The 26859-nt window shown below is 41.6% G+C and overlaps 1 protein-coding gene across 5 annotated transcripts in view; it reads right to left on the reverse strand.

Moving 5' to 3' along the window:
• LOC114658479 (signal-regulatory protein beta-1-like) overlaps positions 1-26859 on the reverse strand; it is a 239528-nt gene that overhangs the window by 186945 nt on the left and 25724 nt on the right. For 2 of the 5 annotated variants that reach the window (XM_051932655.1, XM_051932656.1), the window contains exons 1-5: positions 26486-26634; positions 23581-23694; positions 7424-7648; positions 6677-6964; positions 4089-4385 (exon numbers count right to left, since the gene is read on the reverse strand). In XM_051932655.1, the coding sequence (XP_051788615.1) occupies positions 4089-4385; positions 6677-6964; positions 7424-7648; positions 23581-23694; positions 26486-26549 (988 nt within the window). In that variant the 5' untranslated portion in view covers positions 26550-26634. Of the gene's footprint in view, positions 1-253; positions 1018-1671; positions 1954-4088; positions 4386-6676; positions 6965-7423; positions 7649-23580; positions 23695-26485; positions 26635-26859 lie in introns of those variants that run through there. The other 3 variants (XM_051932653.1, XM_051932654.1, XM_051932652.1) reach the window with 3 other exon arrangements.

Here is a 26859-nt window from a genome sequence, read left to right on the forward strand (position 1 = left end):
CCATGGGACTACAGCTTCCAGCATGCTTTGCAGGTGTCCCAGGGATGCTGCCACCTATCATATAGAGGGAGTAATAAGCCCTAACAGGTTGTCTCCCCCTGTCCTTACATCACACTGGTTTCCCAGCTGGGTATGCCAGTGTGCCCAGTAATGATCTATGAACAGATTCTAAAAGTAAAACTGGGCCTCTTGTCAAAAAATGTCGAAAGACTGATGGGACACTAACATTTCAACTAGTAATGTCCAAAGGGTCACCATTTTAAGTGTTTGCCTTCTTTCCTTACGTCATTATACAAATATACTCAAGCAACCCGAGCTAGCTTACTTTACTGTCGACACAACGCCAGTCCTTGGGCCTGCCGTCCGATGGGACCTTTCTCTTTGCTCTCTCAACTGAGTCGATCTGCCCGTGAACAGTTTAACACGGAGTTTCATTTAATTATGAGAGTCAGAGATTCGATTTTAGACATTAAACAGAATCACTGAAATTCAGTCAAGGACTGGAAAACAAAGCAGTGATTACATTTTTCAAATCGTAAGTTCTAACAAAACGCAAACTCAGTGGCAGTTGAAATTAATTTAATGAAATGACTTATTAACACTGAGGAATGGATTCTCTGATAAGCTTTCCTTTGACTTGCTCCCTAATTCGACACTCCAGGTGTCTTCTGAAGCACTCAAACCCATTACCTGATGGAGAGCCGCCATTGCTCACATCACTTGAAATCCTCTTAGACACCTCGACGCTGTGTGTCACATTGTGGTTTCCCATGTGCGTCACAACACAGGTGAGCTGCTTTACTTCTTTTGTGACAATGACATGTACTAAAGTAAAGGCTGTAAATGTCCAATCCGGATTTTTAATACTCTCGAACAGGATGGAGTTCATTGTCTGTCCCTCTAGGAGCCACATCACCTTAATGTCATCTGGGTAAAACCCACTGATTGCACAGTGGAAACGGGAAATGTTGTGCGAGTCCTCTGTGCTCGTCTTCTGAATTGTCACTTCGGGTGTCGCTGAAAGAGAAATTCAATAAACACGAGTTACATTTGTCTTGAGCTGTTGGTAGGAAACCATACTGATGATTTGATGGTTTCACAAAATATGACCATCATATAAGAAAACAATTAAATCAGCAGTCATTTAATGTACTGCAAAAGTTATTAAAAGTTGTTAAAATACTGCTATTAAAATGTGCTGATTTATTAAAGTTTCTCTTCTTTCAAGGAAGTAGGATTTTAAATAATAGAAACTAAGTAGAGGGAAGTCCAAATAGGAGTGATACATTTTTCAGAAAAATAAATAAATAAATAAATAAAAATAATGTAACAGGGTCATTCTACACATGGCCAGTGATTATCCCTTACTTAAAGTCTAAGATTTTTGCTGCTCGTACTCTTGAAGTTCTACAACACTTCTGTACCCTGAGCCAATATGGTGCTTTACATTAACAAGATGCCACACCTTTACTGAGTCATTATCTTTAATACAGAAGTCATTTTAGGCCAACGTGCTCCAGATGTTTCCTGTCTTTCGGTTTATTACCGATGATAGAACTTTGGATGACTAAGCACATTATGGATGAACACCTGCTTCACTTTTAGGGTCCCTAAATCTCCAAAATATAACATTCCTTTAAGAAGTAAATCCCTCAAACACAACATTCTTACCCAAGATGAAGGTGCTGAAGTTGAGCGTGTCTGATGGCACAGAACCTCCTCTGTATCCCGGGATCTGGCAGTAGATGCTGGATCTCACATCAAACTTCGTCAGAGTCACTTTGAATTCACTTCTGGTCCCATTACTCCAGCTCATCTTTTGCTCTTCAGAATCAGTCCTCACACTTTTCAGCCATGTGATGCTGGTGTCCTGGTCACCAAGTGACTCACAAGTGAAGCTGACCGTCTGTCCAATCTCAACTCTCATCTGTGGCCCCTTTATGGAAGGTGGTCCTGTGGGATGAATGAGTGTCATCAGTATCTATCTATCTATCTATCTATCTATCTATCTATCTATCTATCTATCTATCTATCTATCTATCTATCTATCTATCTATCTATCTATCTATCTATCTATCTATCTATCTTATAGTGCCTTTCATCCATCCATCCTTCCATCTATTATATAGTGCCTTTCATATCTATCTATCTATCTATCTATCTATCTATCTATCTATCTATCTATCTATCTATCTATCTATCTATCTATCTATCTATCTATCTATCTATCTATTAAACAGTGCCTTTCATTCATCCATCCATCCATCCATTTATTTTATAGTGCCTTTCATATCTATCTATCTATCTATCTATCTATCTATCTATCTATCTATCTATCTATCTATCTATCTATTAAACAGTGCCTTTCATTCATCCATCCATCCATCCATCCATCCATTTATTTTATAGTGCCTTTCATATCTATCTATCTATCTATCTATCTATCTATCTATCTATCTATCTATCTATCTATCTATCTATCTATCTATCTATCTATCTTATAGTGACTTTCATCCATCCATCCTTCCATCTATTATATAGTGCCTTTCATATCTATCTATCTATCTATCTATCTATCTATCTATCTATCTATCTATCTATCTATCTATCTATCTATCTATCTATCTGTATATAGTGCCTTTCACACCTATACATGTTTAATTATTTTAGTAAGTTTATTGAGCAGTTTTGTGTAACAGAAACAATGACCATCAAACAACCTCCCCCCACCCCCCACCCCCAATTTCCTGGGGGTTGCTTTAATATCTGGGAGAAAAAATAAATATAGTTAAGATTACTTTGTTGCAATATAGCGTACCAAAAGCAATACCAATGACACAAACAATTAAATATTAAAAAACAGAAACATCAAATCCTAGTTCAGCTTTTGTGCACAATCAGCACTGTTAGAGTGGCAGCCATTACCTGGAGAGGCAAAGCCATTCATTAGATAGGAGATGTGTATTGATTATACTTTTAAATTGCAAAGAACAGAACTGAAAACAGTAAAACCTTCTAAATTGAATCTGCTAAGGTTATTTATTTAAATACTTTAAACTGCATTTTGTCACAGAATGTATCATTTTTGAATGAAAAAATAACTCTCGTAATCTTCAGTTTAAACTCCTGTGCAGTGCCCTCCCTAATGTGTGGGTTAAAGAAATAATTTTTTGTTGATTTCCCCTTCGTCTGCAGACTTTGTGATTAAGGCGCACGTTGCAGACTTTCTTTGAAGGGGATTTGCGTACTTTTGGGTCACACAACACTTTTTTTTATCTATCTAGTCCTCCCACTGCAGGGCACCATAACGTTTGAGACAATTGGCGTCGCAGGTGTTTGTGACTCCTCAGGTGGGTTTCATGGCTTCATAAGATACCTCGGCCTGCTTCTACTCTTATGGATTGCATTAAAAAATTTCAGTCACACACATTAAGTGTGATTAATCAGCAGCCCTAATTATGATAAATAAACATTACAATTCATTTCATTTTTATAGCACTTTTCCTATGCTCACTGCACTTTTAGATGTGGTCCTGAACATTGGAGTCGTATTAAACTTCCCTTTCTCAAGTTCTGTGCCTGTTCAATCATCACATTAAAGTCCCCCTGCAAACAAATTATATTAAAATACATAAAGAAGAGAATAAAGAGACGGGATAATTAAATGGACCTGGGTTCACTTCCCGGGTCCTCCCAGCGTTGACTTTGCATGTTCTCCCCGTGTCTGCGTGGGTTTCCTCCCACAGTCCAAAGACATGCAGGTTAGGTGGATTGGCGATCCTAAATTGGCCCTGGTGTGTGTGTGTTTGTGTGTGTCCTGTGGTGGGTTGGCGCCCTGCCTGGGATTGGTTCCTGAATTGCGCCCTGTGTTGGCTGGGATTTGCTCCAGCAGACCCCCATGACCCTGTATTCGGATTCAGCGGGTTGGGAAATGGATGGATGGATGGATAATTAAATGTCAATATTTCCCACAAATCAACTTTAGAACATCTGCACAAAAACCTGCCGTTGATCTTTCTTTCAAATGTGGTTGAGTTTTGTAGACAAACGACAAACACATCGACTTGTTCTCTTGTGTCCAGACTTACCTCTGACTCCCAGTGTCACCGTGGCACTCACTGGTGTTAACCCCTCATATCCCGCCTGGCATGTCAGCTGGGTGCCCCTCATATCCTCCTTCACAGTGAATGAAAGCACAGAGGTGACAGTGAAGGTGCCGTTCTCGTGTTCTTCTGCATGCTGAGACTGGGAGCTTTTAAACGTCTTGTCCCAGGTCCAGGTCACATTTATATCTCTGGGGTAGATGCCACTGAGTTTGCACGTCATGATTACTGAGTCACCCAGCACCAGCTTAGGGTTCTCGATGACTGGCACTCCAGGTAAAACTGCAACCAAATATAAAATGAGAGAATACGTGTGGATACGGACACTCAGATAAATGGCTGCTGTCATTTCAGGAAGCCTACTTTACATGCTCATCAACTTGATTTACTTTGAGGGTTGTGTTTTTAATAGGATTACATTACATTACATTACATTACATTATACATCGATCTACTAATTAGCTGATGAGCTGCGTGTTCTGCTTGTCTCACTGTCTGATCATTTCAAAGCCTGTACATCAACTGTCCTTTAGCCACTTCGTGTCTCTGCCCCTCACGTTGTGCAGGGGGGGTGGCTGAACACACGCTAAGGAGAAGCGGTCATCTGCTGTTTCTCTGCTGCTGGCGAGCTGCGTGTTTTGCTTGTCGCTTGTCGTTGTTTTAAAAGCTGGGAGCACATGAAGCGTGTCTGCAAAGAGCAATCCAACAACTGCCTGGTTAGATGTCTGTGGACTTGTTTTAAATGATGTCTCACTGCCGTGTCTCACGAGACGTTGTAAAAACAATACTTGTCCATACACTTCTGGCCCTGGGCGTAGTTAAATCTCTTTCTCGCAGGATGTATAACGCTGCTCACGTTGTCGGTTGGCTGCGGCTGAACGCATGCTAAGGAGATGCCGTTGGATCATCTGCTGTCTGTCTGCTGTTGTTGCTGCTGTCGCGCTGCCCGAACATTTCAAAGCCTCTACAGCAGCTGTCCTTTTGCCACTCCGCGTCTCTGCCGCTCGCATTGTGAAGGGGGGGGATTAGGGTGGCTGAACGCACGTTGAGGAGAAGCGGTCGGATCATCTGCTGGCTTTCTCCTGCTGGTGAGCTGTGTGTTCTCCTAGTCACTTCTTCTTGTTTTAAGAGCTGGGAGCAAATTAAAGTGTCTCTCGTGGGACTTCAAATTGTCTTCCGAGAAGATCATGACGTGTCTCCCTAGTCTTCCTCCCAAAGATTTTTTTTTTATAATAGAGAGATATTTCTTCATATACTTAATATAGCAGGCACAAGATTCTGTAAGACAGTGTTTATTAACCTTTTTGGAGTTGTCACCCACATTTTTCCCATTGTGATGAATGGCACACATGGACGGGCATCTCAGGCCAGGATGGGGTAAGGTTTCTTACCTGGATGGGAGGCCAGCCCTTCAGAAGCAGGAAAAGGAATCCTCCTGCATCAGCCAGGAGACAGGCATGAGATGCCGGTATGGAGGTGGCTACACTGGCATCCCAGCCGGGTTGTACCAAGTAATAATACTCATCCGGAGGCCAGTGTGATGGAAGGACAGGGGGAGACATCCTGTTTGGGCTAAATGCTCCCCTGATATGATAGGTGGCAGCATCTCTGAGACATCTGCAAAGCATGCTGGGAACTGTAGTCCCATGGGATGCCGCAGGGATCTATGATCTCTACGTTGTGGGGCTTCCATTTTATCTGGAAGTACTTCCAACCTGCTATTGCAATATATGTGAATTTCCCCTTTGGGTTCTATCTATCTATCTATCTATCTATCTATCTATCTATCTATCTATCTATCTATCTATCTATCTATCTATCTATCTATCTATCTATCTATCTATCTATCTATTTCATTTTAGTAAGGGGGGGGGGCAACTCGGTATTACCTTGAGATTTCTGAGCCAGTTAGGACCCTTTTCCTACACTCTGAGATGCTTGATAAACACGGGCATGAAGTTCAATCCAACTGAGAATTTGTGGCTGGACCTGAGAAAGGCTGCTGGCCCTCCATGACACCTGAAAGAGCCTGAGCAGTTGTCTAAGGAACACTTGGGAAAAATGTCAGAGTCCAGATGTTCAAATCTGATAGAGAGAGGGATCAGTGCACACAGACTCAGGGCTGTCATGGCTACTACATACTGACGGGTGAATACGTATGCAATCAATGATCTTGTGTTTTATATTTGTAATTTATTTGCAGAAATCTGGATTAACTTTAACATTAAGAAAAGTTTTTCTGTTGATCGGTGCCCAAAAAAAGTCAAATTAAATTGAATTCTCTGTGACTCAATGTTGTATAACAAAAAATATGAAACTTCCCAGGGTTTGGGTTAGGGCACTCTATCTGTGTTTTAATCATTCACTGGCTGTCCCTCCATGAAAACTCTAGTATATTTGTGCTGGCACTTGGATAGAAACTTGCGTATGTATCCTTCAGTGTTCTTAAAACACACAATTCAAATGGTGAGCTGTGTGATTCAGTTGCTTTATGGTTTATTGAAGGAGTGACGCCAGTGAACAGAGGGGATGACGTCACCGGGTTGTGACACCAACTTCAATGGCCTTCTTACCTGCAATGGCGTCCTTCAAGTGAAATTTGTCCTCCAGAGGGTTCAGAGCGGAGAGTCCCAACTCCTGACACCTGACGACGGACTTGATGTCCTGTATCTTTGGAGTCAGTCTGATGACACTTCTTCTTGATTTTCCACCCCACGATGTATCTCTGTGCTCAGGGGTCACTTCCTGCTCATCTTTGAACCACTTGACTGTGATGTCGCTGACCCCGTTGACCTCACAAGTTAATTCGAGATCGTTTCCCACCTTCACCCTGCTGGCTGGGCCGGTGATGATGGGCACTCCTGCGGAGGAAGATGAGAAGGTGACTTGTGATAAGAGCAACTGGTGCGAGTCATGCCTGTCAAATAGAAACAAATTAAAGAAGGAAAGAAGACGGCCACTGACTTCCCAGCTCTCTTTAATGGCCTCTTACACCAAAGAATCTCGACTCGTGCTGATTAAGCAAGCAGATAGCAGGATGGGTGAAGACCCCACATTTTAGTTGTTTTTATTTATTTTTTTGTCCTTTTCTAATTTTGACCACCAACCTCAAATCTCTTTGTCATTTTCTAATTCTTGCCATCGCCTGACACTCCAACAGAAACGTCACTGTAAGGACAGCAACAACAAAAAAGCAAAAGCTCCTTCATCTGATCCAAGCAGCTCTTTTTAATGATACTTTTTCAACAATAACAGAATTTTGTTGTGTGTGACATTTTAAAAGACACACAAAGATAAAAGAGTTAGGGAATGTCACCCACCTCTCACAGTCAGGGTGACCCCCGGTCCTGAGGCGTATGGTTTGTTCTCATCTGCCTTTGTGTATTTCTCACAGTAATACTCTCCTGTGTCGCTGACTCTGAGGTCTCTTATTGTGATGCTGTAGTTGACAGTCATGTACTCAGCTGTCCAGGTCACTCGAGGGTCATTCTTATCTCCTCCTTTGGGGAATCCTGAGTAGAAGTGTCTGCGCTCGCTGCCAGCACCTTTGTACCATCTCACCTGTCCCACTGGACTCTCACCAGACATGACGCACACTAAAGTGACGTTGCTTCTCTCCACAGCCTCCACTCGACCCTGAGGCTGTGAAACAATAAATCCTGGAACATCAGAAAAAAAGAAAAAAAGAAAATGAAATTTGATTTTCTCTGTTTGGTTGTTTAAAAAGTGTTTGTGGGTAGAAAATCTGCTGAGACGAGTCAAAGTGAGGAATTACACAAAGAAAAAAATGTGCAGGTCATTACCAAGCAGTTATTATAAAAATAAATGAGTAAGAATTATTTTAATGATGTTTCATATAAAGAGAGAAAATAAGCAGGGGATCAAGTAGAAAAAGTATATCTCACCAAAAATGGTTCAAAATAAATAAGGAAAGAAAAGAAATCTATAAATTGTCACACAGACAGGCACTGAGCACCTCCTAATCGGACTCTCCTTAACTCTTTTAGGGATAAATATTATTACCATTTTATTTTCCTTTTGTCCCAGGGCTGAATATTTTTCCATAAAACTCACACAAAGCTATGGCTTCACACATAAATCAACATAAAATATTTATTTATGACAAATGTCACTCTGTTTTATGTTCCAGGAGCTCCCCCAACAGTACGTGAATTCCCATAATTATTACACTCCTGTTTGTCTCATCACTTATAAGCTGAAAGGCACTTTCTGGAAAAATCAAAAGCTTGAAGTAGTCGAGTGGCTGGTAATCTGGGTGTCCGCTAACACGCCGTGTCGTGTGATGAAGTCCAGTAGTCAGCTTACCTCCAACGGATCTACGTCTGTGTAGTCCTCCTGTGTAGGTGCGTCAGCTACATGAGCGCGTTCAGCACTACGATCAGATGGGGACCGATCAGCCGATGCAGGTACCTGTCTTTCATTTTCATTTTCCAGATCATTTGCATCAGAATCAGAGTTCCATAAGTGTCAGTGTAGTCCTCCCCAGGCAAACGTTGCCATAGGCGCGTCAGCTGCACGATCAACTGGGGACTGATCAGCTGATGCAGGTACCTGACTTTCCTTTTCGATCTCCAGATCACTTGCATCAAAATCGAAGTTTGATAAGTCAAAGGCCAATTCAGCAATAATACGCAAAAAAAATAAAATAAATAATACACACTGAGCATTGTGCTTTGCGCATTCGCTTTGCTCTCTCGTCCGATGTCAATGCCATTCTAGACGTTCTTTACTCAATGTCAAGGCAATGAGTCTAACAGTCCTCTAGCAAAGACGGCCTACCTCTAACGTAATGGAGAATTTTTTTGACGTTTACAGCTTTTATTGCCATCTGCCCCTGGATGTCGACTTTAGTTGACATCCGCCTCCAACCCATTGTGATGACCAAAGTCGATATCTGGTCTACAAGAGTTAAGGTAATGTGGGGTTTACCAAATGGATGGAGCAAATATCATCACAGTTCCTGTTTCTCTCTTTAGAGTTGAAGAAAACCAGACGGATGACACCTGACATCATATCCCTCTGAAGTCCCACCTCTTCTATCTGACCAGGATAAAAAGCCGTGTGCCTAGATCAATTATGTTGTCTGTTTTTTATTCAGAATTTACTGTCTTAATCTTCTTTATTTATTTATCTGGTTTGTACAATGCTATATACTGTATACGCTGCCGTTCTTTATTATATTCTGTAAGTGCCTTGAGCATGGGAAAGGCGCTATATAAATAAAATGTATTATTATTTATTAGAGAGATAGTATTTTCCTGTGATTCATATTTTCTGCCAGAAGAGGGTGCCAACATTCTAGGTTTTAATTTAATCGGTCAGTCATTTTCTAACCAGCTTAGTCATGAACAAGGTTCACAGGGGAAGGTGGGTGCTTGAGCCTGACCCATCTAACTAGCATAGGGTGCAAGGCAAGAGCAAACCCTGAGCAGGGTGTCAGGGTATCGCAGGGTGATCTCACCCACACTCACCCAAACCAGCCAATTTAGTATTGCCAATCCACCTAACCTGCATATCTTTGAACTGTGGGAAGAAACTGGAGAATCCGGAGGAAACACGAGGAAGAACATGCAAACTCCACAGAGCGAGGACCCGGGATGCGAACCCTGGTCTCCTCACTGTGAGGCAGCAGCACCGTGCCACCCCACATTTAATTTATCAGAGCAGAAAATCAGTTTGATTTGTGTTCTGTCTTTCAAACCTCATAGTTTTCGGTGTGATTTCTCACATTCAACGTTGTATTCCAGGATGGTTCCTCGTCTGCCTATCTGATTTTTAATCCACAAAGTATAACTTTTTTTTTATTAACAATGGATATTACAAGTGTCTTCTTCTTCTTCTTTCGGCTGCTCCTGTTAGGGGTTGCCACAGTGGATCACTTCTTCCCTATCTTGCTGTCCTCGTCATCTTGTTCTGTTACACCCATCACCTGCATGTCCTCTCTCTGCATATCCATAAACCTCCTCTTAGGCCTTCCTCTTTTCCTCTTGCCTGGCAGCTCTAACATTAACATCTTTTTCCTAATATACCCAGAATCAAGTGTAATGTCATAAATTACAAAAGACATATTCTTCTTATTCTTCCTCTTCTCTCGCTTCTATTTGTGGTTGGTGTGCCTGATGAACCTTCTCCAAAGAGCTCAGTTCTGCACCTCCTCACCAGTCAGACTCTTTCCTTTCAGATCTTCTTTTCCTTTATCCATCCACCTCCACTTTGGCCTCCCCCACTTTCTCTTCCCCTGGACTTCCATTCCCATCACTCTTTTTGCCCACATATTCATTGTCTCTCCTCATCTGTACTCTCTTAAATTTCTCTCCCACTACTGTTTTACCTCTGATGGTCACATTTCTTATTCTGTCCTTCTTTGTAACTCCACACATCCATCTCCACATTCTCATTTCTGCCACATTGGACTTCTTCTCCTGCTCACACTTTACTGCACATGTCTCACCTCCATACATCATCACAGGTCTCACCACTGTCTTACCTTTATTCTTCTCATTAATTCTTTGATCACAAAGTACTCCTGACACCTTCATTCAATTGTTCCATGCACACTGCACTATGGGATATCTCAGCATCTAACCCTCCATCTTGGACTACCATCGATTCCAGGTATTTGAACTTATCCACTTTTTCAAAAGCGCTCCCTGCAGGCCAACTTCTTAATCCTGAACATCATTAAACCTCAAATATTTTGTCTTCTTCCTCTAACTTCCAAAACCCTTCTCAATTCTTCCAAGTTCATCTCACAACTCAATGTCATCAGCACAAAGCCTGAACCTGGAGGATTGGTGTTTGGCTGCCATTAACTTATTTGACTGATGTCTTTATCTAAGTTGACTTATAAAATGTATGATACAATTGATGACATTTCTTTTGGTTTTCCAATTGGACCACAGGCAGGGCAAGTGACTTGCTTAGGGTCACCTAATGTCAGGAGCGGGATCTGAACCCACAACATCTGGGTTTGAAGTCCAAAGCCTTAACCTCAACACCACACATCCATAAACACATCAAAGAGGCAAAGACTTTGCAGAGTTACATACAAACTTTAGGATGTTGTTCTTCACACAGAGAACCAAAGATATGGTGTGGAGTCCAAGTCCAAGGAGGTTATACTGATGCTTAATAACGCACTGGTGAGGCATCATCTGGAGTACTGGGTGCAATTTTGGCTACAAAAAGGACGTAGCAGCACTAGAGAAAGTCTAGAGAAGAGCAACAGGGCTGATTCAGGGCTTCAGGAGATGAGTTATGAGGGAAGATTAAAGGAGCTGAGCCTTTACAGTTTAAGCAAAAGGAGATTAAGAGGAGATATGATTGAAGTGTTTAAAATTATGAAGGAAATCAGTCCAGTGGATTGTGAATTTGACCTTAAAATGAGTTCAACAAGAACATGGAATACATTTGGAAGCCTCTAAAGGATACATTTTGCAAAAGTTTTTCACAGACACATGGAATAAGTGACCAAGTAGTGTGGTGGACAGGAGGACTTTAGTAACCATCAAAACTCGACTTGATGTTATTTTAGAAGAAATAAGTGGATAGGACTGGTGAGCTTTGTTGGGCTGAATGGCCTGTTCTCGTCCAGATTGTTCTGATGTTCTAATAACATCACAGAACGGGGAGGGTTGGGTCCTCCTTGGTGTTTCAAGCTAATTAAAAGGCTGAATGGCCTGTTCTTGTCTAGATTGTCCCAATTTTCTAATTAAAGATCTATCATGAATTCCTCTGCATGTAAAGATTACATTTGGAGTCCAGGCAGAGTGAGTCCATGGTAGTGGTTGAGCCGGAACACACACAGCTCTCAGTGTTATCCACAGGGCCTACCATCATTAAACCTCTTTATTCCTCTTCGGGGTCTTGCTGGAGGCAGAGCCCATCCGGGGCTATTGTGAAATAAGGTGAAAGCCAACCTTAGGATGTCAGTCCATCATAGGGACCACTCATGCACATACTGACATGAGGCCAATTTATCAGATTAACTGTGGCAGCAAAACTTAAATCAGGAAAGAAAACTCCTGGCAGGCAACTCTTCACAGAAAAAGATTGGTTATGAAATTTGAACCCAGGACTGAATCCATAAGGCAGCAACTCTAACCTCTGTGCCACTGTGATGACCAGCCTGTCTCTCAATGCATTCATCCATTTGCTGAAATTCTGTACACCAATTCAGGTGCATGGAAGGACAGAGTCCCTCTCAGTGTATTTGTTGCAAGACAAGAACTAATGGGCTGCCAGTCCAGTGTAGAGCACACAGATACACACACACAGACACACACGTACACACACATGCACACACATGCACAGACACATACACACACACACACACACACACCTACTTGTACAAGTCCAGTTTAGAGCCATCAGTCAAATTAACTGCGTGTCCTAAAGATTTTAGGAGGATGCAGTAACATCAAAAAATGTATGAAAGAAGCTGACACAGAGTGACTTCAGGTTCCTGTGTGTGTGTGAGGTGCCCTTATTAATACCAAGCTGTTTTATGATCAACACACATCTGAGTTCAACAGATGCAGACACCACAGTGTGTTTTGTGGGGTTTTTTTTTTTATTTTTTTTGCATTCTGTGGTCCTCTAGTAACATTCTCCTTAATTTGCATTCTAAAAGACTTCTTTAAAAGGCAACAACACACGATGTGTGGTTCAAAATAAGGGAACAAATATGAAAAGAGAAGGATGTGGCCTACTGGTAGGTAAAGAGATTTGTAGCCATTCTGTGAAAGGCTTGCAAGTGCTGAGAAGACATGTTAAAGGCGGCCATGGTAGGAACGGGACTTGTGTCGGTTCAGATGAGAGGATAACTTGACTGTTTTTTATTTTAGCCTTCTTTACATGACTGTCTCAGAAATCACACCTACTTGTGGGATTCAGTGAGCTAAAAAATTTTGTTGGCCCCACTGCCTTAGTGAACATGAAACTAGAGTGAGTCTCACCTAACTGGAGCACAGCAATATAAATGGGAGCAACTAATTGTGTTATTCAGAAAGGAGGACTGCAGCTTTGTAATCCTAGTAAAGTTTTTAATTTACTACCGTCCATACATCTCATTGTATATTACTGAGCACACAATGCAAACAAAAACTGTCAAGTCAGTACTTGGAGTATATGAGCCCCTTGTGTGACTTTGCTGAGATCTCCGCTGAAACTCAAGAAAAAAAAACTCAAGACTCACTTGTGAAAATTTTATATACAGTATACGTTGTCACGGGCGGCTGGGTGCCATACCCAGCCAGGACGCCTGGAAGCACCGGGAGAGGGATTATACCTCCCCCGGGCCATGAGAGGATAGCCACCCTGGTTGATACAGGGTTCACGGGAACCGAACTGGGAAGCTCAACCCTATAGGGGCCCGTGGCCACCGCCAGGGACACCTGGTGGATCCTAGAGTCCTGAAAGCCACACCAGGAAGTGCTGGCGGAAGGAATTCCAGGGTCACCTGAAGTGCTTCCGGGTGGTCGTGCGGCACTTCCGTCACACCAGGAAGTGGTGGCGGAGATTATCAAGGGGCACCTGGATCATATCTGGGTGAGCATAAAAGGGGCCACCTTCCAACAGTCGGGTGGAAGAAGGCAACACTCGGGAGTGAGGAGGAAAGACGGCCCAAGGAGGACTGTTGGGAGGCCTTGAACTGAAGGGTGTTTGGTGCTGAAGCACTGTGTGTGTGCAGGACTATTTGTACATATTGTAAATAAACTGTGTGTGGAGGACTTAAGAGCAGTGTCTGTCTGTCTGTGGTCAGGCTGGTTTCACAACGTGGAGAGGCACGCTTCACGCTCACCACTTCGCGTCTCTGCCACTCGCGTTGTGAAGACAGGGGATGAATGCACGCTAAGGAGATGCGGACAGATCGGCTGCTGCTACTTAACTGCGTGTTCTGCATGTTGCGCTGTGCATCGATCATTTAAACTCCTGTACAGCAGCTGTTCTACTCTTTGTCTTTTATTTCTGGCCTCGGGCCTGGTTAAATGTCTTGGCACAAAGTCTCATCTCGTGGGACATGAGTTCTTGAGACTTTTTAGTTTATAATTTAAAAACTGAAAAAGAATCTGAAAATCTAACACCATCATTTGATAAATTCTGAAAAGAATGATACCAAACATATATATGTAGGTTTTAAAATAAGCCCAATTTAAAGCATGACAAAAAACATGACATTAAAATGTGACATAAAATCGTTGCACAAAATTGTTGCACTTTTAGGCTTAGGATTTTATATACAGAGAGTAGATTTTTTTTTTTTTCAGGAGAACCATATAAACAGCAAGAGATGAAAGCCCAGGTCTCCATTTTATTTCTTCCTGATCTTATTGTTGTCGAGGAGAAACCAAAAAGATATGAAGGAGATCACTTTTTTGATTGTTCATTCCTATGAGAGAATGTAAATAACATGAATAGTTGTGTCAAATATTAAACATGTTAAAATGTGGGATCAATTTCAATTTTTTAAGTCTAAATATTTTCATTTGTAATAGAAATTGGACATTTTTCCTCCTTTAAGAGGTCCACAGAGGGAAAGTGAAGGATCAGAAATCCAAATCACATCCTAATCATAATTCCTGACCCTGAAACTGTCTAAAAATGTGAATTTCCCCTTGGGATTAATAAAGTATCTATCTATCTATCTATCTATCTATCTATCTATCTATCTATCTATCTATCTATCTATCTATCTATCTATCTATCTATCTATCTATCTATCTATCTAAAAAGATGCCCAACCTGCTTATGCTGGAAATTTTTCATTTTGACCTTCTTGGAGCGGCCCTTAGAGGGTGAGGACAACCAGAAACGAATCAAATAACAAAATGTGATCAAATGTGTGATTTGCAACCTCACAATAGAAAGTCTCCATTTTTCATATTTTGTTGCAGAGGAGAAGCCAAAAAGATATTACGGAGATCTCTTTATGGATTTCTCTGCTGAGTATATTGGGAGAAGGGTACTAAGGATAGAGCTGCCAGGAAAGAGGAGAAGAGGAAGGTCTAAGAGAAGGTTTATGGAGGTGATGAGGGAGGACATGCAGGTGATGGGTGTGACAGAACATGATGATGAGGACAGAAAGATATGGAAGAAGATGATCCGCTGTGGTGACCCCTAACGGGAGCAGCCGAAAGAAGAAGAAGAAGAAGAAGATTCCTATGGAAATGAGACAGGGAGAGAGGCATACACAAAAAATAAGAAACCAAAACATCTAAAAAAACAGACTCCATTAATTAAAAAAATACACAAAATGGAGGCAGTTACACACCAAAAGAGAAGTAAGGTAAGAGGACAACCTAAACTTGGATATCGAGCTCCGTAGAATCTACACGGCCAGACACACTCCACAATTCAAATAGTTCAACAACCAATTGCCACCAGGATGTCTACCTTAAGAACAATTACGTTTTCTTCTAACAACCACAAAAACAGCCAACACCAGACCATCCAACCCTAACCGTTCATACCTCACCTTGTTAAACACAAGTCCTTCTCCCCACTCTCTACCCCAATCCAGCATATTTTAAAACTTGCCCCCCACCCACAAACCCAGGTGACTTAATCACAGCAGGCAGGTAACGGTGGCATTAAGTCATCGATTAAGTCATCTGCATCTGCATCTGCTTAATTAACTCGATTAAGTCATCTGCTCCAAGTGGATTCAGAGTTGGCCGTAACAAGTCCCAGTAAAGCAGAATGATGGATGATTTCACTGAGGTGACAAGCTGTCACGTCCAGGCACACACAGTCACCATTGGCTGTCTTTGTCACCTTATCTCACCCCCCTCATTCCCATCCCACACCAACCGGTTACCGCTCAGATGTTTTTCACTTACGGTACCTTGACAGACACGGCCAACCGGCAGGCAGATGAGGCAGGTCAACACGATGCTGAGGGTCTGCATAGCTGGTCAAGTGATGGGACAATAAAGAAATGGAAAGGAAATATCTGAATGCTTGGAACCACATGTGAAAATGCAGTACTTCAAAGTTAGAAAGAGGAAGTCAACACAACAGGAAGAAAAAATGTCTTGTGCAATACAGCAATGGTTAAAAAAGCTAGCGTGTACATTAGGGAGTCACATCATACTCTTTATTAGGTACCGCTGATCTCCAGCTGCGGAGGTCTAATACATGACAATCTAAAAATAATCACCCTTGGCTTACTGGCAATGGTTTTAATGAGTTCACCTAATGTTTGATTTACCTTTTCATTGGCTTCTGGGCATTGCATTTCAGTATGAGAACACTGAATTAACAGGAATTCTTTGTAAGTATTTGATTGTTGTAGGCCAATATCACCCCTTCTTACGTTTATAAGTAATTTTTCAACTTTCCACTTTCTAAAATCACCAAATCCAAGCCCTGGGGTCTCAAGAAGGTTTATAAGTTTATGACATCATTTTTCTCTTTTCACCACTTCCATGTACTAATCAATAAAAAGAACTTTGCACCATGATTAGTATGTTTAACTTTGTGAATGGCGATACAGAGAGACCAGTGTCCTGACTGGGTAGAGAGTGCTGCCTTACCTGGCCGGGTTGACATAATGGATCAACTGTGTAATGGGAGAAGCCCATGAAGGCTGATAATTCCTATCCCAGTCAGGGCAGTTGGGGTGCAGTGAATGGACTGGAACAGCTTATCTCCCAACACGGGACATGGTAGTGCTTCTTCAGTTGACTCCCAGTGCATCATGGGACCTGTAGTCTTGATGGGCCAGCCTTGTCATTGTGTTTACAAAAATCTTTCACAGATGCCTGGAGAGGAAGCTGGGAAAGGTTTTAAAGAGCCATTATGGGGGTAAAAAGAAGTTTGGGTTTTCAGGATTCCACAACAGTAACAGTCACCGAGGATATTTTAGGGAGAGGACTTTTTAGAATTACAAAGGTAATTTCTGGTTCACCCTGTGTTCCTCGGGGGTCAGTGCTGGGGCCGCTGCTATTTTTAATATATATAAATGATTTAGATAGGAATATAAGTAACAAGCTGGTTAAGTTTGCAGATGATACCAAGATAGGTGGATTAGCAGATAATTGGGAATCCGTTAAATCATCACAGAAGGACTTGGATAGCATACAGGCTTGGGCAGATTTGTGGCAGATGAAATTTAATGTCAGTAAAGAATTACACATAGTGTTGTGATGTGAAATGTTGCATACAAGTTGATAAATATTTTGTATGTCTTTATTTGTAACTTAGACAAAGCAGTGTAATATTAGTGTTACATTATTGATAATAACAGTAATGGTTTGATGGTTTAAGAACCCCTACCCCTTTTAGGACTGAGTCTCTTTGTAATTTTACGACAGGGTTGAGGTGAAGTGCCGCAGACAAGTTTAGTTAATATTTCTCTACAGGACTCCCAGTCAGCCCCCTCAGGAACGCCAGGCTGCCTAACTGCCAAGCTTTACCTTAACACCTGGTTTGGAGGATGGCAGGTATGAAGGTGTTCTGTCCCCCCATTGGTCTGAAGCATGGCTGTTTGGAAGTGGCTTGTATCAAAAGCCTTTAAGTACCATGACATCCTATTGGCTGTAGGGGTAGGACAGAAAACCTATGAATTTACTCACACCCTCACCCTCTCTGTCTTACCAAACTGATGAATGACCATCTCTCACAACATGAACTGAAAAGAACAAAACAATGAAGAGCACAGCCTGGCAGCCATATTGAGACAGGCATGCGGCCTGTTCTGAAGAAAGCTGACCAGAAAATGATACCTTAACTAAAGACATTTACAGTAAGTAACAAGTCTGTGTGTCACCTGAAACTACACATCAACATTTATCAGGTTGTATGGTTGCCAATATTCAAATGTACTTTGCATATTGTTATTATTGCGGTGGACTGGTGCCGTGCCCGGGGTTTGTTTCCTGCCTTAAGCCCTGTGTTGGCTGGGATTGGCTCCAGCAGACTCCCGTGACCCTGTAGTTAGGATATTGGATGGATGGATATTGTTATTATTTATGAATATTATCAATAATACAATTTTTAAATTGTAACTTAACTCCTGTTTGTCTTTTACTACTCCTAATTGCATGAGGTTATAAATGTAGAAGGGAAGGTGGGGAGAAGTTCTATACTATAATACCTTATAAACAGTGGTAAGTCTGTGAGATTTGATGCATTCTGACAAAGGCTACATATTAATAATATAAAAGGGGAAAGTAGAGTAAAATAATACTCTACCAAGACAAAACACATACTAAGTAAAAATGTTAGGTTTGAATACACAATGGGAAGTCGGAAAATTGGGAATACACCTTATGAGAAGGATTTAGGAGTCATAGTGGACTCCAAGCTATCAACTACAAGACAGTGTTCAGAAGCCATTAAGAAGGCTAACAGAATGTCAGGTTATATATGACCTGCTCTCGTCTGAATTGTCCTAATATTCTAATAAAAGCCCAGGCTTCCCAGAAAGGATGCATCATTTTTGGCAAGAGTAACCTGCCGGGTGGAGCTCCTCTGAATGCTCACCTAACTTGTGTGTAACCAGCTGATGATTACTGTGATTTATTTTTCCACCCTGATATTTTATATTTATATTTTTGGACATTAAATGAGACAGCCCAGTTGGTGCCCTGAATTTTCCATTTTGCGAACTGTCATTCCTGCACCCACCACACTGTATTGACACAAAGCCCTCGATTCTTTTAGGTGTTTGATTGTTGTCGGCCAGTGTCACCGTCTCCCGTAGGAAGATGTCATGTATGGCTCGTGAGCTTCTCATTTCTTATAGCACAGATGTGTCTCCTAGAATTCCTTAGGAGGAACAGCTTTAGATAAATGGGGACACGAGGAAAAAGGAGCCAAAAATGAGAATTTGATTTGAAAAACACGGTGTAATTTGTGAGCTCTGGTTAACCTGCATCCACCCCAAGGGACAAGCAAATTAAATGCTTTAAGTTTGAAACAATTCATCAAAGATAGAAAACAAGACAAAATAGCTTCAGAATCTGAGTTTATTTCAAAATATTACAAAAAAAACTGGATGACTAAATAAATGTTTCCACAGAGAGATGTTCTTTGTCTTGAAGACCAGAGAAGGGAGCGTCTCCGTTTAGTGCCTGCCACTCCTGCTTCTTGCCTGTCATAAGGAGTGAGTGACAAAAGGCAGTTAACACTTTGTTGTTCTTTGTTGCAGTTCATATACTCTAACTTTTACATTTCTTTTGTTCAAATAATCGCCTAACACCATGTTCTACTATTCAAGTGTGGCTACAATTGTACAGTCATATGAAAAAGTTTGGGACCCCCTTCTTAATTCTTTGGATTTTTGTTTCCCATTGGCTGAGCTTCCTTTTAATATGTGACATGCCTCATGGACACAGTAGTATTTCAGCAATGACATTAAGTTTATTGGATCAACAGAAAATATGCAATATGCATCATAACAAAATTAGACAGGTGCATAAATGTGGGCACCCCAACAGAGTTATGACATCAATACTTAGCTGAACCTCCTTTTGCAAATCTAACAGCCTCTAGACGCTGTCCTCCATTACAGGGGGTACGGAAAGTATTCAGACCCCCTTCAATTTTTCACTCTTTGTCATATTGCAGCCATTTGCTAAAATCATTTAAATTAATTTTTTCCTCATTAATGTACACACAGCACCCCATATTGACAGACAAAAAAAAAAGAATTTTTGAAATTGTTGCAGATTTATTAAAAAAGAAAAACTGAAATATCACATGGTCCTAAGTATTCAGACCCTTTGCTCAGTATTTAGTAGAAGCCCCCTTTTGAGCTAATACAGCCAGGAGTCTTCTTGGGAAAGATGCAACAAGTTTTTCACACCTGGATTTGGGGATCCTCTGCCATTCCTCCTTGCAGATCCTCTCCAGTTCTGTCAGGTTGGATGGTAAATGTTGGTGGACAGCCATTTTTAGGTCTCTCCAGAGATGCTCAATTGGGTTTAAGTCAGGGCTCTGGCTGGGCCATTCAAGAACAGTCACAGAGTTGTTGTGAAGCCACTCCTTCGTTATTTTAGCTGTGTGCTTAGGGTCATTGTCTTGTTGGAAGGTAAACCTTCGGCCCAGTCTGAGTTTCTTAGCACTCTGGAGAAGGTTTTTGTCCAGGATATCCCTGTACTTGGCCGCATTCATCTTTCCCTTGATTGCTACCAGTCGTCCTGTCCCTGCAGCTGAAAAACACCCCCACAGCATGATGCTGCCACCGCCATGCTTCACTGTGGGGACTGTATTGGACAAGTGATGAGCAGTGCCTGGTTGTCTCCACACATACCGCTTAGAAATTAATTTAAATGATTTTAGCAAATGGCTGCAATATGACAAAGAGTGAAAAACTGAAGGGGGTCTGAATACTTTCCATACCCACTGTAGCCTTTGATGAGTGTCTGGATTCTGGATGGAGGTATTGTTGACCATTCTTCCATACAAAATCTCTCCATTTCAGTTCAGTATGATGGCTGCTGAGCATGGACAGCCTACTTCAAATCATCCCGTAGATTTTCGATGATATTCAAGTCAGGGGACTGTGACGGCCATTCTAGAACATTGTACTTCTCCCTCTGCATGAATGCCTTTGTAGATTTCCAACTGTGTTTTGGGTCATTGTCTTGTTGGAATATCCAACCCCTGCGTAACTTCAACTTTGTGACTGATGCTTGAACATTATCCTGATGAATTTGTTGATATTGGGTTGAATTCATCTGACCCTCGACTTTAACAAGGGCCCCAGTCCCTGAACTTGCCACACAGCCCCACAGCATGATGGAACCTCCACCAAATTTGACAGTAGGTAGCAGGTGTTTTTCTTGGAATGCGGTGTTCTTCTTCCGCCATGCGGAATTTTTGTCTCATCAGTCCAAAGCACTTTGTTCCCAAATGAATCTGACTTGTCTAAATGAGCATTGGCATACAACAAGCGACTCTGTTTGTGGTGTGAGTGCAGAAAGGGCTTCTTTCTCATCATCCTGCCATACAGATGTTCTTTGTGCAAATTGCGCTGAATTGTAGAACGATGTTCAGATACACCATCTGCAGTCAGATGTTCTTGCAGGTCTTTGGACATGATCTGTGGGTTGTCTGTCACCATTCTCACAATCCTGCTCATATGCCACTCCTGTATTTTTCTTGGCCTGCCAGACCTGCTGGGTTTAACAGCAACTGTGCCTGTGGCCTTCCATTTCCTGATTCCATTCCTTACAGTTGAAACTGACAGTTTAAACCTCTGAGATGGCTTTTTGTAGCCTTCCCCTAAACCAGGAGACTGAACAATCTTTGTTTTCAGATCTTTGGAGAGTTGCTTTGAGTATCCCATGCTGTTACTCTTCAGAGGAGAGTCAAAGCTCTGTGCAGCAACATCAAACTCAATCATCCATTTCTTTATAGACCTTACTTTGTGCACTGGTATGTGTGCAGTCATGTTGCCATCCACAAACTGCCCCCACAAAGTTGGGAGCATGAAATTGTCCCAAATGGCTTTGTATTTTAATTTAGTGTAGTCGGCAGGATTAGATAGATAGATAGATAGATAGATAGATAGATAGATAGATAGATAGATAGATAGATAGATAGATAGATAGATAGATAGATAGATAGATAGATAGATAGATAGATAGATAGATAGATAGATAGATAGATAATTTGGTAATGAGAACTCTAAATTGACAAGCTAACCCCAAGTGACAGACTCCTCAGATGTTCCTGCTCTTACCTGATCACCTTCTCTTTCTCCGTGTTTCTCTCTTCACAGCTAAATAAAAGCAACCATTGATCGTCACAAAGAGACACACTTTTACCAGTATAAAGATGAGCCACAATGGCACATGGCAAGCTAAAAAACAAAAACATGATTTGCATGTTAAGTAGAATTGGGATCAAAGTAGAAAATAAATCCTTAGACATGGCAGAAGTCCATCACAGGGAAAAATCGGGCACACAGCAAGTCAGATGATCTGATTTGCATATTTTTGGGATAAATCTGGAGAATTGTGGGAGCACCCAAAGGAACACTGGAAGAACATACACCACCACAAAGACAGGGCTGGGGCTGTGGAAGTGTTTTGAGATGCTGTATATTGATAGCTTCACCACCGGTGTGTGAGATGAGTGTTGTGTTGTGACCTTTTCGGCTGTGGGAGTTGAGTTTTTTTTTTGTTGTGTAAGATTTCTGGATATTACTGGATGGACATATAAGACATTATCAGGGACTTTCATAAAGATGTTATGCTTTGGTCATGTGTATTCCTTCTGAATTTAAAAAGCATTATTGTTTTAGAAGAATGATTGTCTGTGATTTTCTGTATCTATGTTTTGATCCAAAGGGTCATTGGTTGTCCATAGAGTATCAACATATACTCTGGGGACACAATGAAGAGTGACACGCCAGGAAACCTTCGATGCACATGCAGTTCTGTGGAACTGACACTGAAATTAATTTCACTGGCAATTTTACAGTTGCAAAATGTAAAATACCCCTTTTAAATTTTTGGGAGGGTTTCAAGGGTTTTTTGGTGATAGATAACAAGGAATTCTGGTCTCTGATGACTTCTTTACACATTTTTCTATACTTGTGTTTTTTTTTTTTCTACATTATGGATGGATGGAATGGACTGGGCATAATTAGTGGACTTAAGCAATCTAGGTTCAGGTGCTAAAAAGGGACGTGGACAAAGCTAATGCCATAAAATAACTTTTTAATGGATTCTCCCTCCTGCTGCCACCTTCTTCCAGTGACCAGTGCACCTACATCATCCCAACTACAATAACTCCTATCACGTCAGAGGACACAAGTGCCAGATCTGAAGTGCCTTCGTATTCTCAATGAACTGGAGATGAAATCCTGATTTGCCAGTTTTCTTTAATGACCAACACCACTAAGAGTTTGGAGTCTCGCCGGCTGAGTCTCAGACATGAGACACAACAAGTGGCTACAGAGATAGATGAGTTACTTATTTGGATGTTGGATGAGGACGAATGCAATGAAGGTTTCCACTCCTAACAGGAATTGGTTTTTTTTTGTTGTTGTTTTTCTCTTTCCTATATGGCAATCCCAACCTTAATTTCCTCCATTACATTTGTCATTTTAAACTCTTCCAATTATTGAAATCCTAAAGTTTAAGCAAACTAGAAAAGAAATTTGATTGAAATGTGTGCTTATTCAAGAGTCATTTTTTGCTCAAAAAACATGTTGGTTTCTAATTAAGACACAAAAAAGAATAATAAAAACATTAAAATTAAGAATGTTGCCCACCTCTCACAGTCAGGGTGACCCCCGGTCCAGAGGCGTATGGTTTGTTCTCATCTACCTTTTTGTATTTCACACAGTAATACCCTCCCGTGTCGCTGACTCTGACGTCTCTTATTGTGATGCTGTAGTTGACAGTCGTGTTCTCCACTGTCCAAGTCACTCGAGGGTCATTCGTATCTCTTCCTGTGGGGGCTGGTGAGTAGAAGTGTGTGCGCTCGCTGCCAGCACCTTTGTACCATCTCACTGGTCCCACTGGAGTCTCACTGGACACGAGGCAGACTAAAGTGACGTCACTTCTCTCCACTCCTTCCACTTGACCCTGAGGCTGAGAGATATTGAAACCTGGAATTGTCAGGTGGAACAAAACACCAAGTTGGAGATAAAAAGCAGAATTTAGCAAATTCCAAAACTGACGGAAAAATGAAATCAATCAAAGTGTGTAATTATACAAAAGGCGCATGTCTGACTAACAGACAAACACTCAGGAATGACTCTTCGACATATTTAAACAATGCCTTTTACTAATTTTATTCTTTTTTATATTCTGACCAATGTCCAATCTGAGTTGTTCCGTTAATCCAGCTGCCCACACAATTAGAACTCTTAAAGATGAAAAACAGCAATGACAGCAGACTGTTGACTTTTGCTAAACGTTTTTGAAAGTTAGCCTTTCCAATACCAATCACCTTTCAGTATTGCATCTAAAAATGACTTTTGATAAACTGACTAGTGTTGCGTATAATACGAGAGAGTGCAGGTGCAGTTTGTCTCAGAAAGGCGTTTATTTCTGACAACCCCAATCCTGCCAAAACTAACCCTCTAGCCCAGGGGTCCTCAATTACGGTCCTGGAGGGCCGCAGTGGCTGCAGCTTTTCCTTCGAGCCAGTTTGCTAATTAGAAGACGGTCCTTACTGACAATGAAACTTTTGGCTGTTTGGTTTGTTAGTGCGGTCATTCAGCCAAGGCAAATTTGAATTGCACTGTAGAGTTTCTTTCTCTGAGAACATTATCCGTGTGTTTTGTGGACCAGAATAGATTTCAACTTAACGGTCTCTCCAATTCCCCTCTCATTTATTTTTTTTTATTACTGCCACGCTTCATTTAACTTCACCTGCTTGATGTCTGGTACAAATCTTGTTATCGATATTTAACTCACTTCCTATTGTCCAAATGACTTAAAATTTTGCACACTTACTCACTTCTGATGACAGAGTAATGGGGAGTGTGGAAGAGAGGTGAAAAAGAGAGTGCAGGCAGGGTGGAATGGGTGGAGAAGAGTGTCAGGAGTGATTTGTGACAGACGGGTATCAGCGAGAGTGAAAGGGAGAGTCTACAGGATTGTAGTGAGACCAGCTATGTTATATGGGATGGAGACGGTGGCACTGACCAGAAAGCAGGAGACAGCAGAGTTAAAGATGTTAAGATTTGTACTGGGTGTGACGAGGATGGACAGGATTAGAACTGAGGACATTAGAGGGCCAGCTCAAGTTGGACAGTTGGGAGACAAAGTCAGAGAGGCGAGATTGCGTTGGTTTGGACATGTGCATAGGAGAGATGAGGGGTATTTTGGGAGAAGGGTGCTGAGGATAGAGCTGCCAGGCAAGAGGAGAAGAGGAAGGCCTACGAGAAGGTTTATGGATGTGGTGAGAGAGGACATGCAGGTGATGGGGGTAACAGAACAAGATGATGAGGACAGAAAGATATGGAAGAAGATGGTCCTCTGTGGCAACCCCTAACGGGAGCAGCTGAAAGGTAATTCCAATCCAATCCATGATGATATTATGTATTTGGCAGGCCTGCAGTTTACATGAATTTAGACTCCAGGAGTTCGGAGGCACAACACGTCCTAGTCCGCCTTACAGAGAAGTGCACATTTCCAAATTTGGCAACCTTTCGCGTGCCATAGCAGATGTGAACAGAAGAAGTTTTGAAGGACATCACATGTAAATATTCATTATTATCATAAATAATTGTTTTATTGCTGGTTTGTCACCAGTGTGTAATCTGATTGAGTGGGCCCCGAAGATTTAGTTGCGAATGAATTACTAACAGTTATGCTAGACAGGAAGGGTCCACCTCAGGGCGTTGGACAGGGGCCTTCAGAAAGCCAGCTACACCACTGACTTTACGGCAAACAAAAACACACTGTCGTAAAATGTACAAATTGCAAACATAACACATACATTTCACCGTATATTACTGAGCACACAATGCAAATACTTTCAAATTGCAAACAAAAAGTGTCATGATGCTGCATGGAGAATCAGAGCCCATTGGGTGACTTTGTTGCGATCTCCGCTGAAGCTCAACAGGAGACGCTTGCGAGACTACCAGGGTGAAGCATTCAGGAGAAACATCTGAGAAGCAGGAGACGAAAGCCAAGGTCTCCATTTGTATTCCTTTCTGATCTCATTGTTGTTGAGGAGAAACCAAAAAGAGATGGAGATCTCTTTTTTTGATTTTTTATTATTGTGAAAATGGGAGAGGGAGAGAGAGAGAGAGACACATACACATAAATATAACAAAAGCAAAGCTAAAGAACCTAAAGAAAAAAACTCCATTTATTTCCAAAAAACACTCGATAAAAATGGAGACAGTCACAATCAAAAACTGAAGTAAGGTAGGAGGAGAACCTAAACTTGGCTATCGAGCACCGCAGAATCTACACAGCCAGACACACTCCACAATTCAAATAGTTCAATGACCAATTGCCACCAGGATGTCTACCTTAAAAACAATTACATTTTCTTCTAACAACCACAAAAACAGCCAATGCCAGACCATCCAACCCTAACCGTCCATACCTCACCTTGTTAAAAACAAGTCCTTCTCCCCTCTCTACCCCAAACCAGCATATTTTAAAACTTGCCCCCCACCCACAAACCCAGGTGACTTAATCACAGCAGGCAAGTAACGGTGGCACGACTCGATTAAATCATCTGCTCTGAGTGGATTCAGAGTTGGCCGTAACAAGTCCCAGTAAAGCAGAATGATGCCTGATTTCACTGAGGTGACAAGCTGCCACGTCCAGGCACACACAGTCACCGTCGGCTCTCTTTGTCACCTTCTCTCACCCATTCATTCTCATCCCACACCAACCAGTTACCACTCAGATGTTTTTCACTTACGGTACCTTGACAGACACGGGCAACCGGCAGGCAGATGAGGCAGGTCAACACAATGCTGAGGGTCTGCATAGCTGGTCAAGTGAAGGAACAATAAAGAAATGTAAAGAAAATATCTAAATGTTTGAGTCAGCCACAATGGAAAATGTATTCTTTCAAAGTTACGAAGAGGAAGTCAACACCACAAAAAGAAAAAATGTCTTGTGCAACGCAGTGATGATAAAAAAAAGAAAAACTAGAAAAGACTGAAAAAAAAAACAAGTGCGTACTTCAGGGAGTGGCATCGTGCTCATAATGACGTTCTGCTGATCTCCAGCTGTGGTGGTCTAATACATGACAATCTAAACATAATGTCCCCTGACTTACAGGCCAAACATTTTAT

This window comes from Erpetoichthys calabaricus, chromosome 10, assembly GCF_900747795.2.
Source record: "Erpetoichthys calabaricus chromosome 10, fErpCal1.3, whole genome shotgun sequence".
Taxonomy (NCBI): domain Eukaryota; kingdom Metazoa; phylum Chordata; class Cladistia; order Polypteriformes; family Polypteridae; genus Erpetoichthys; species Erpetoichthys calabaricus.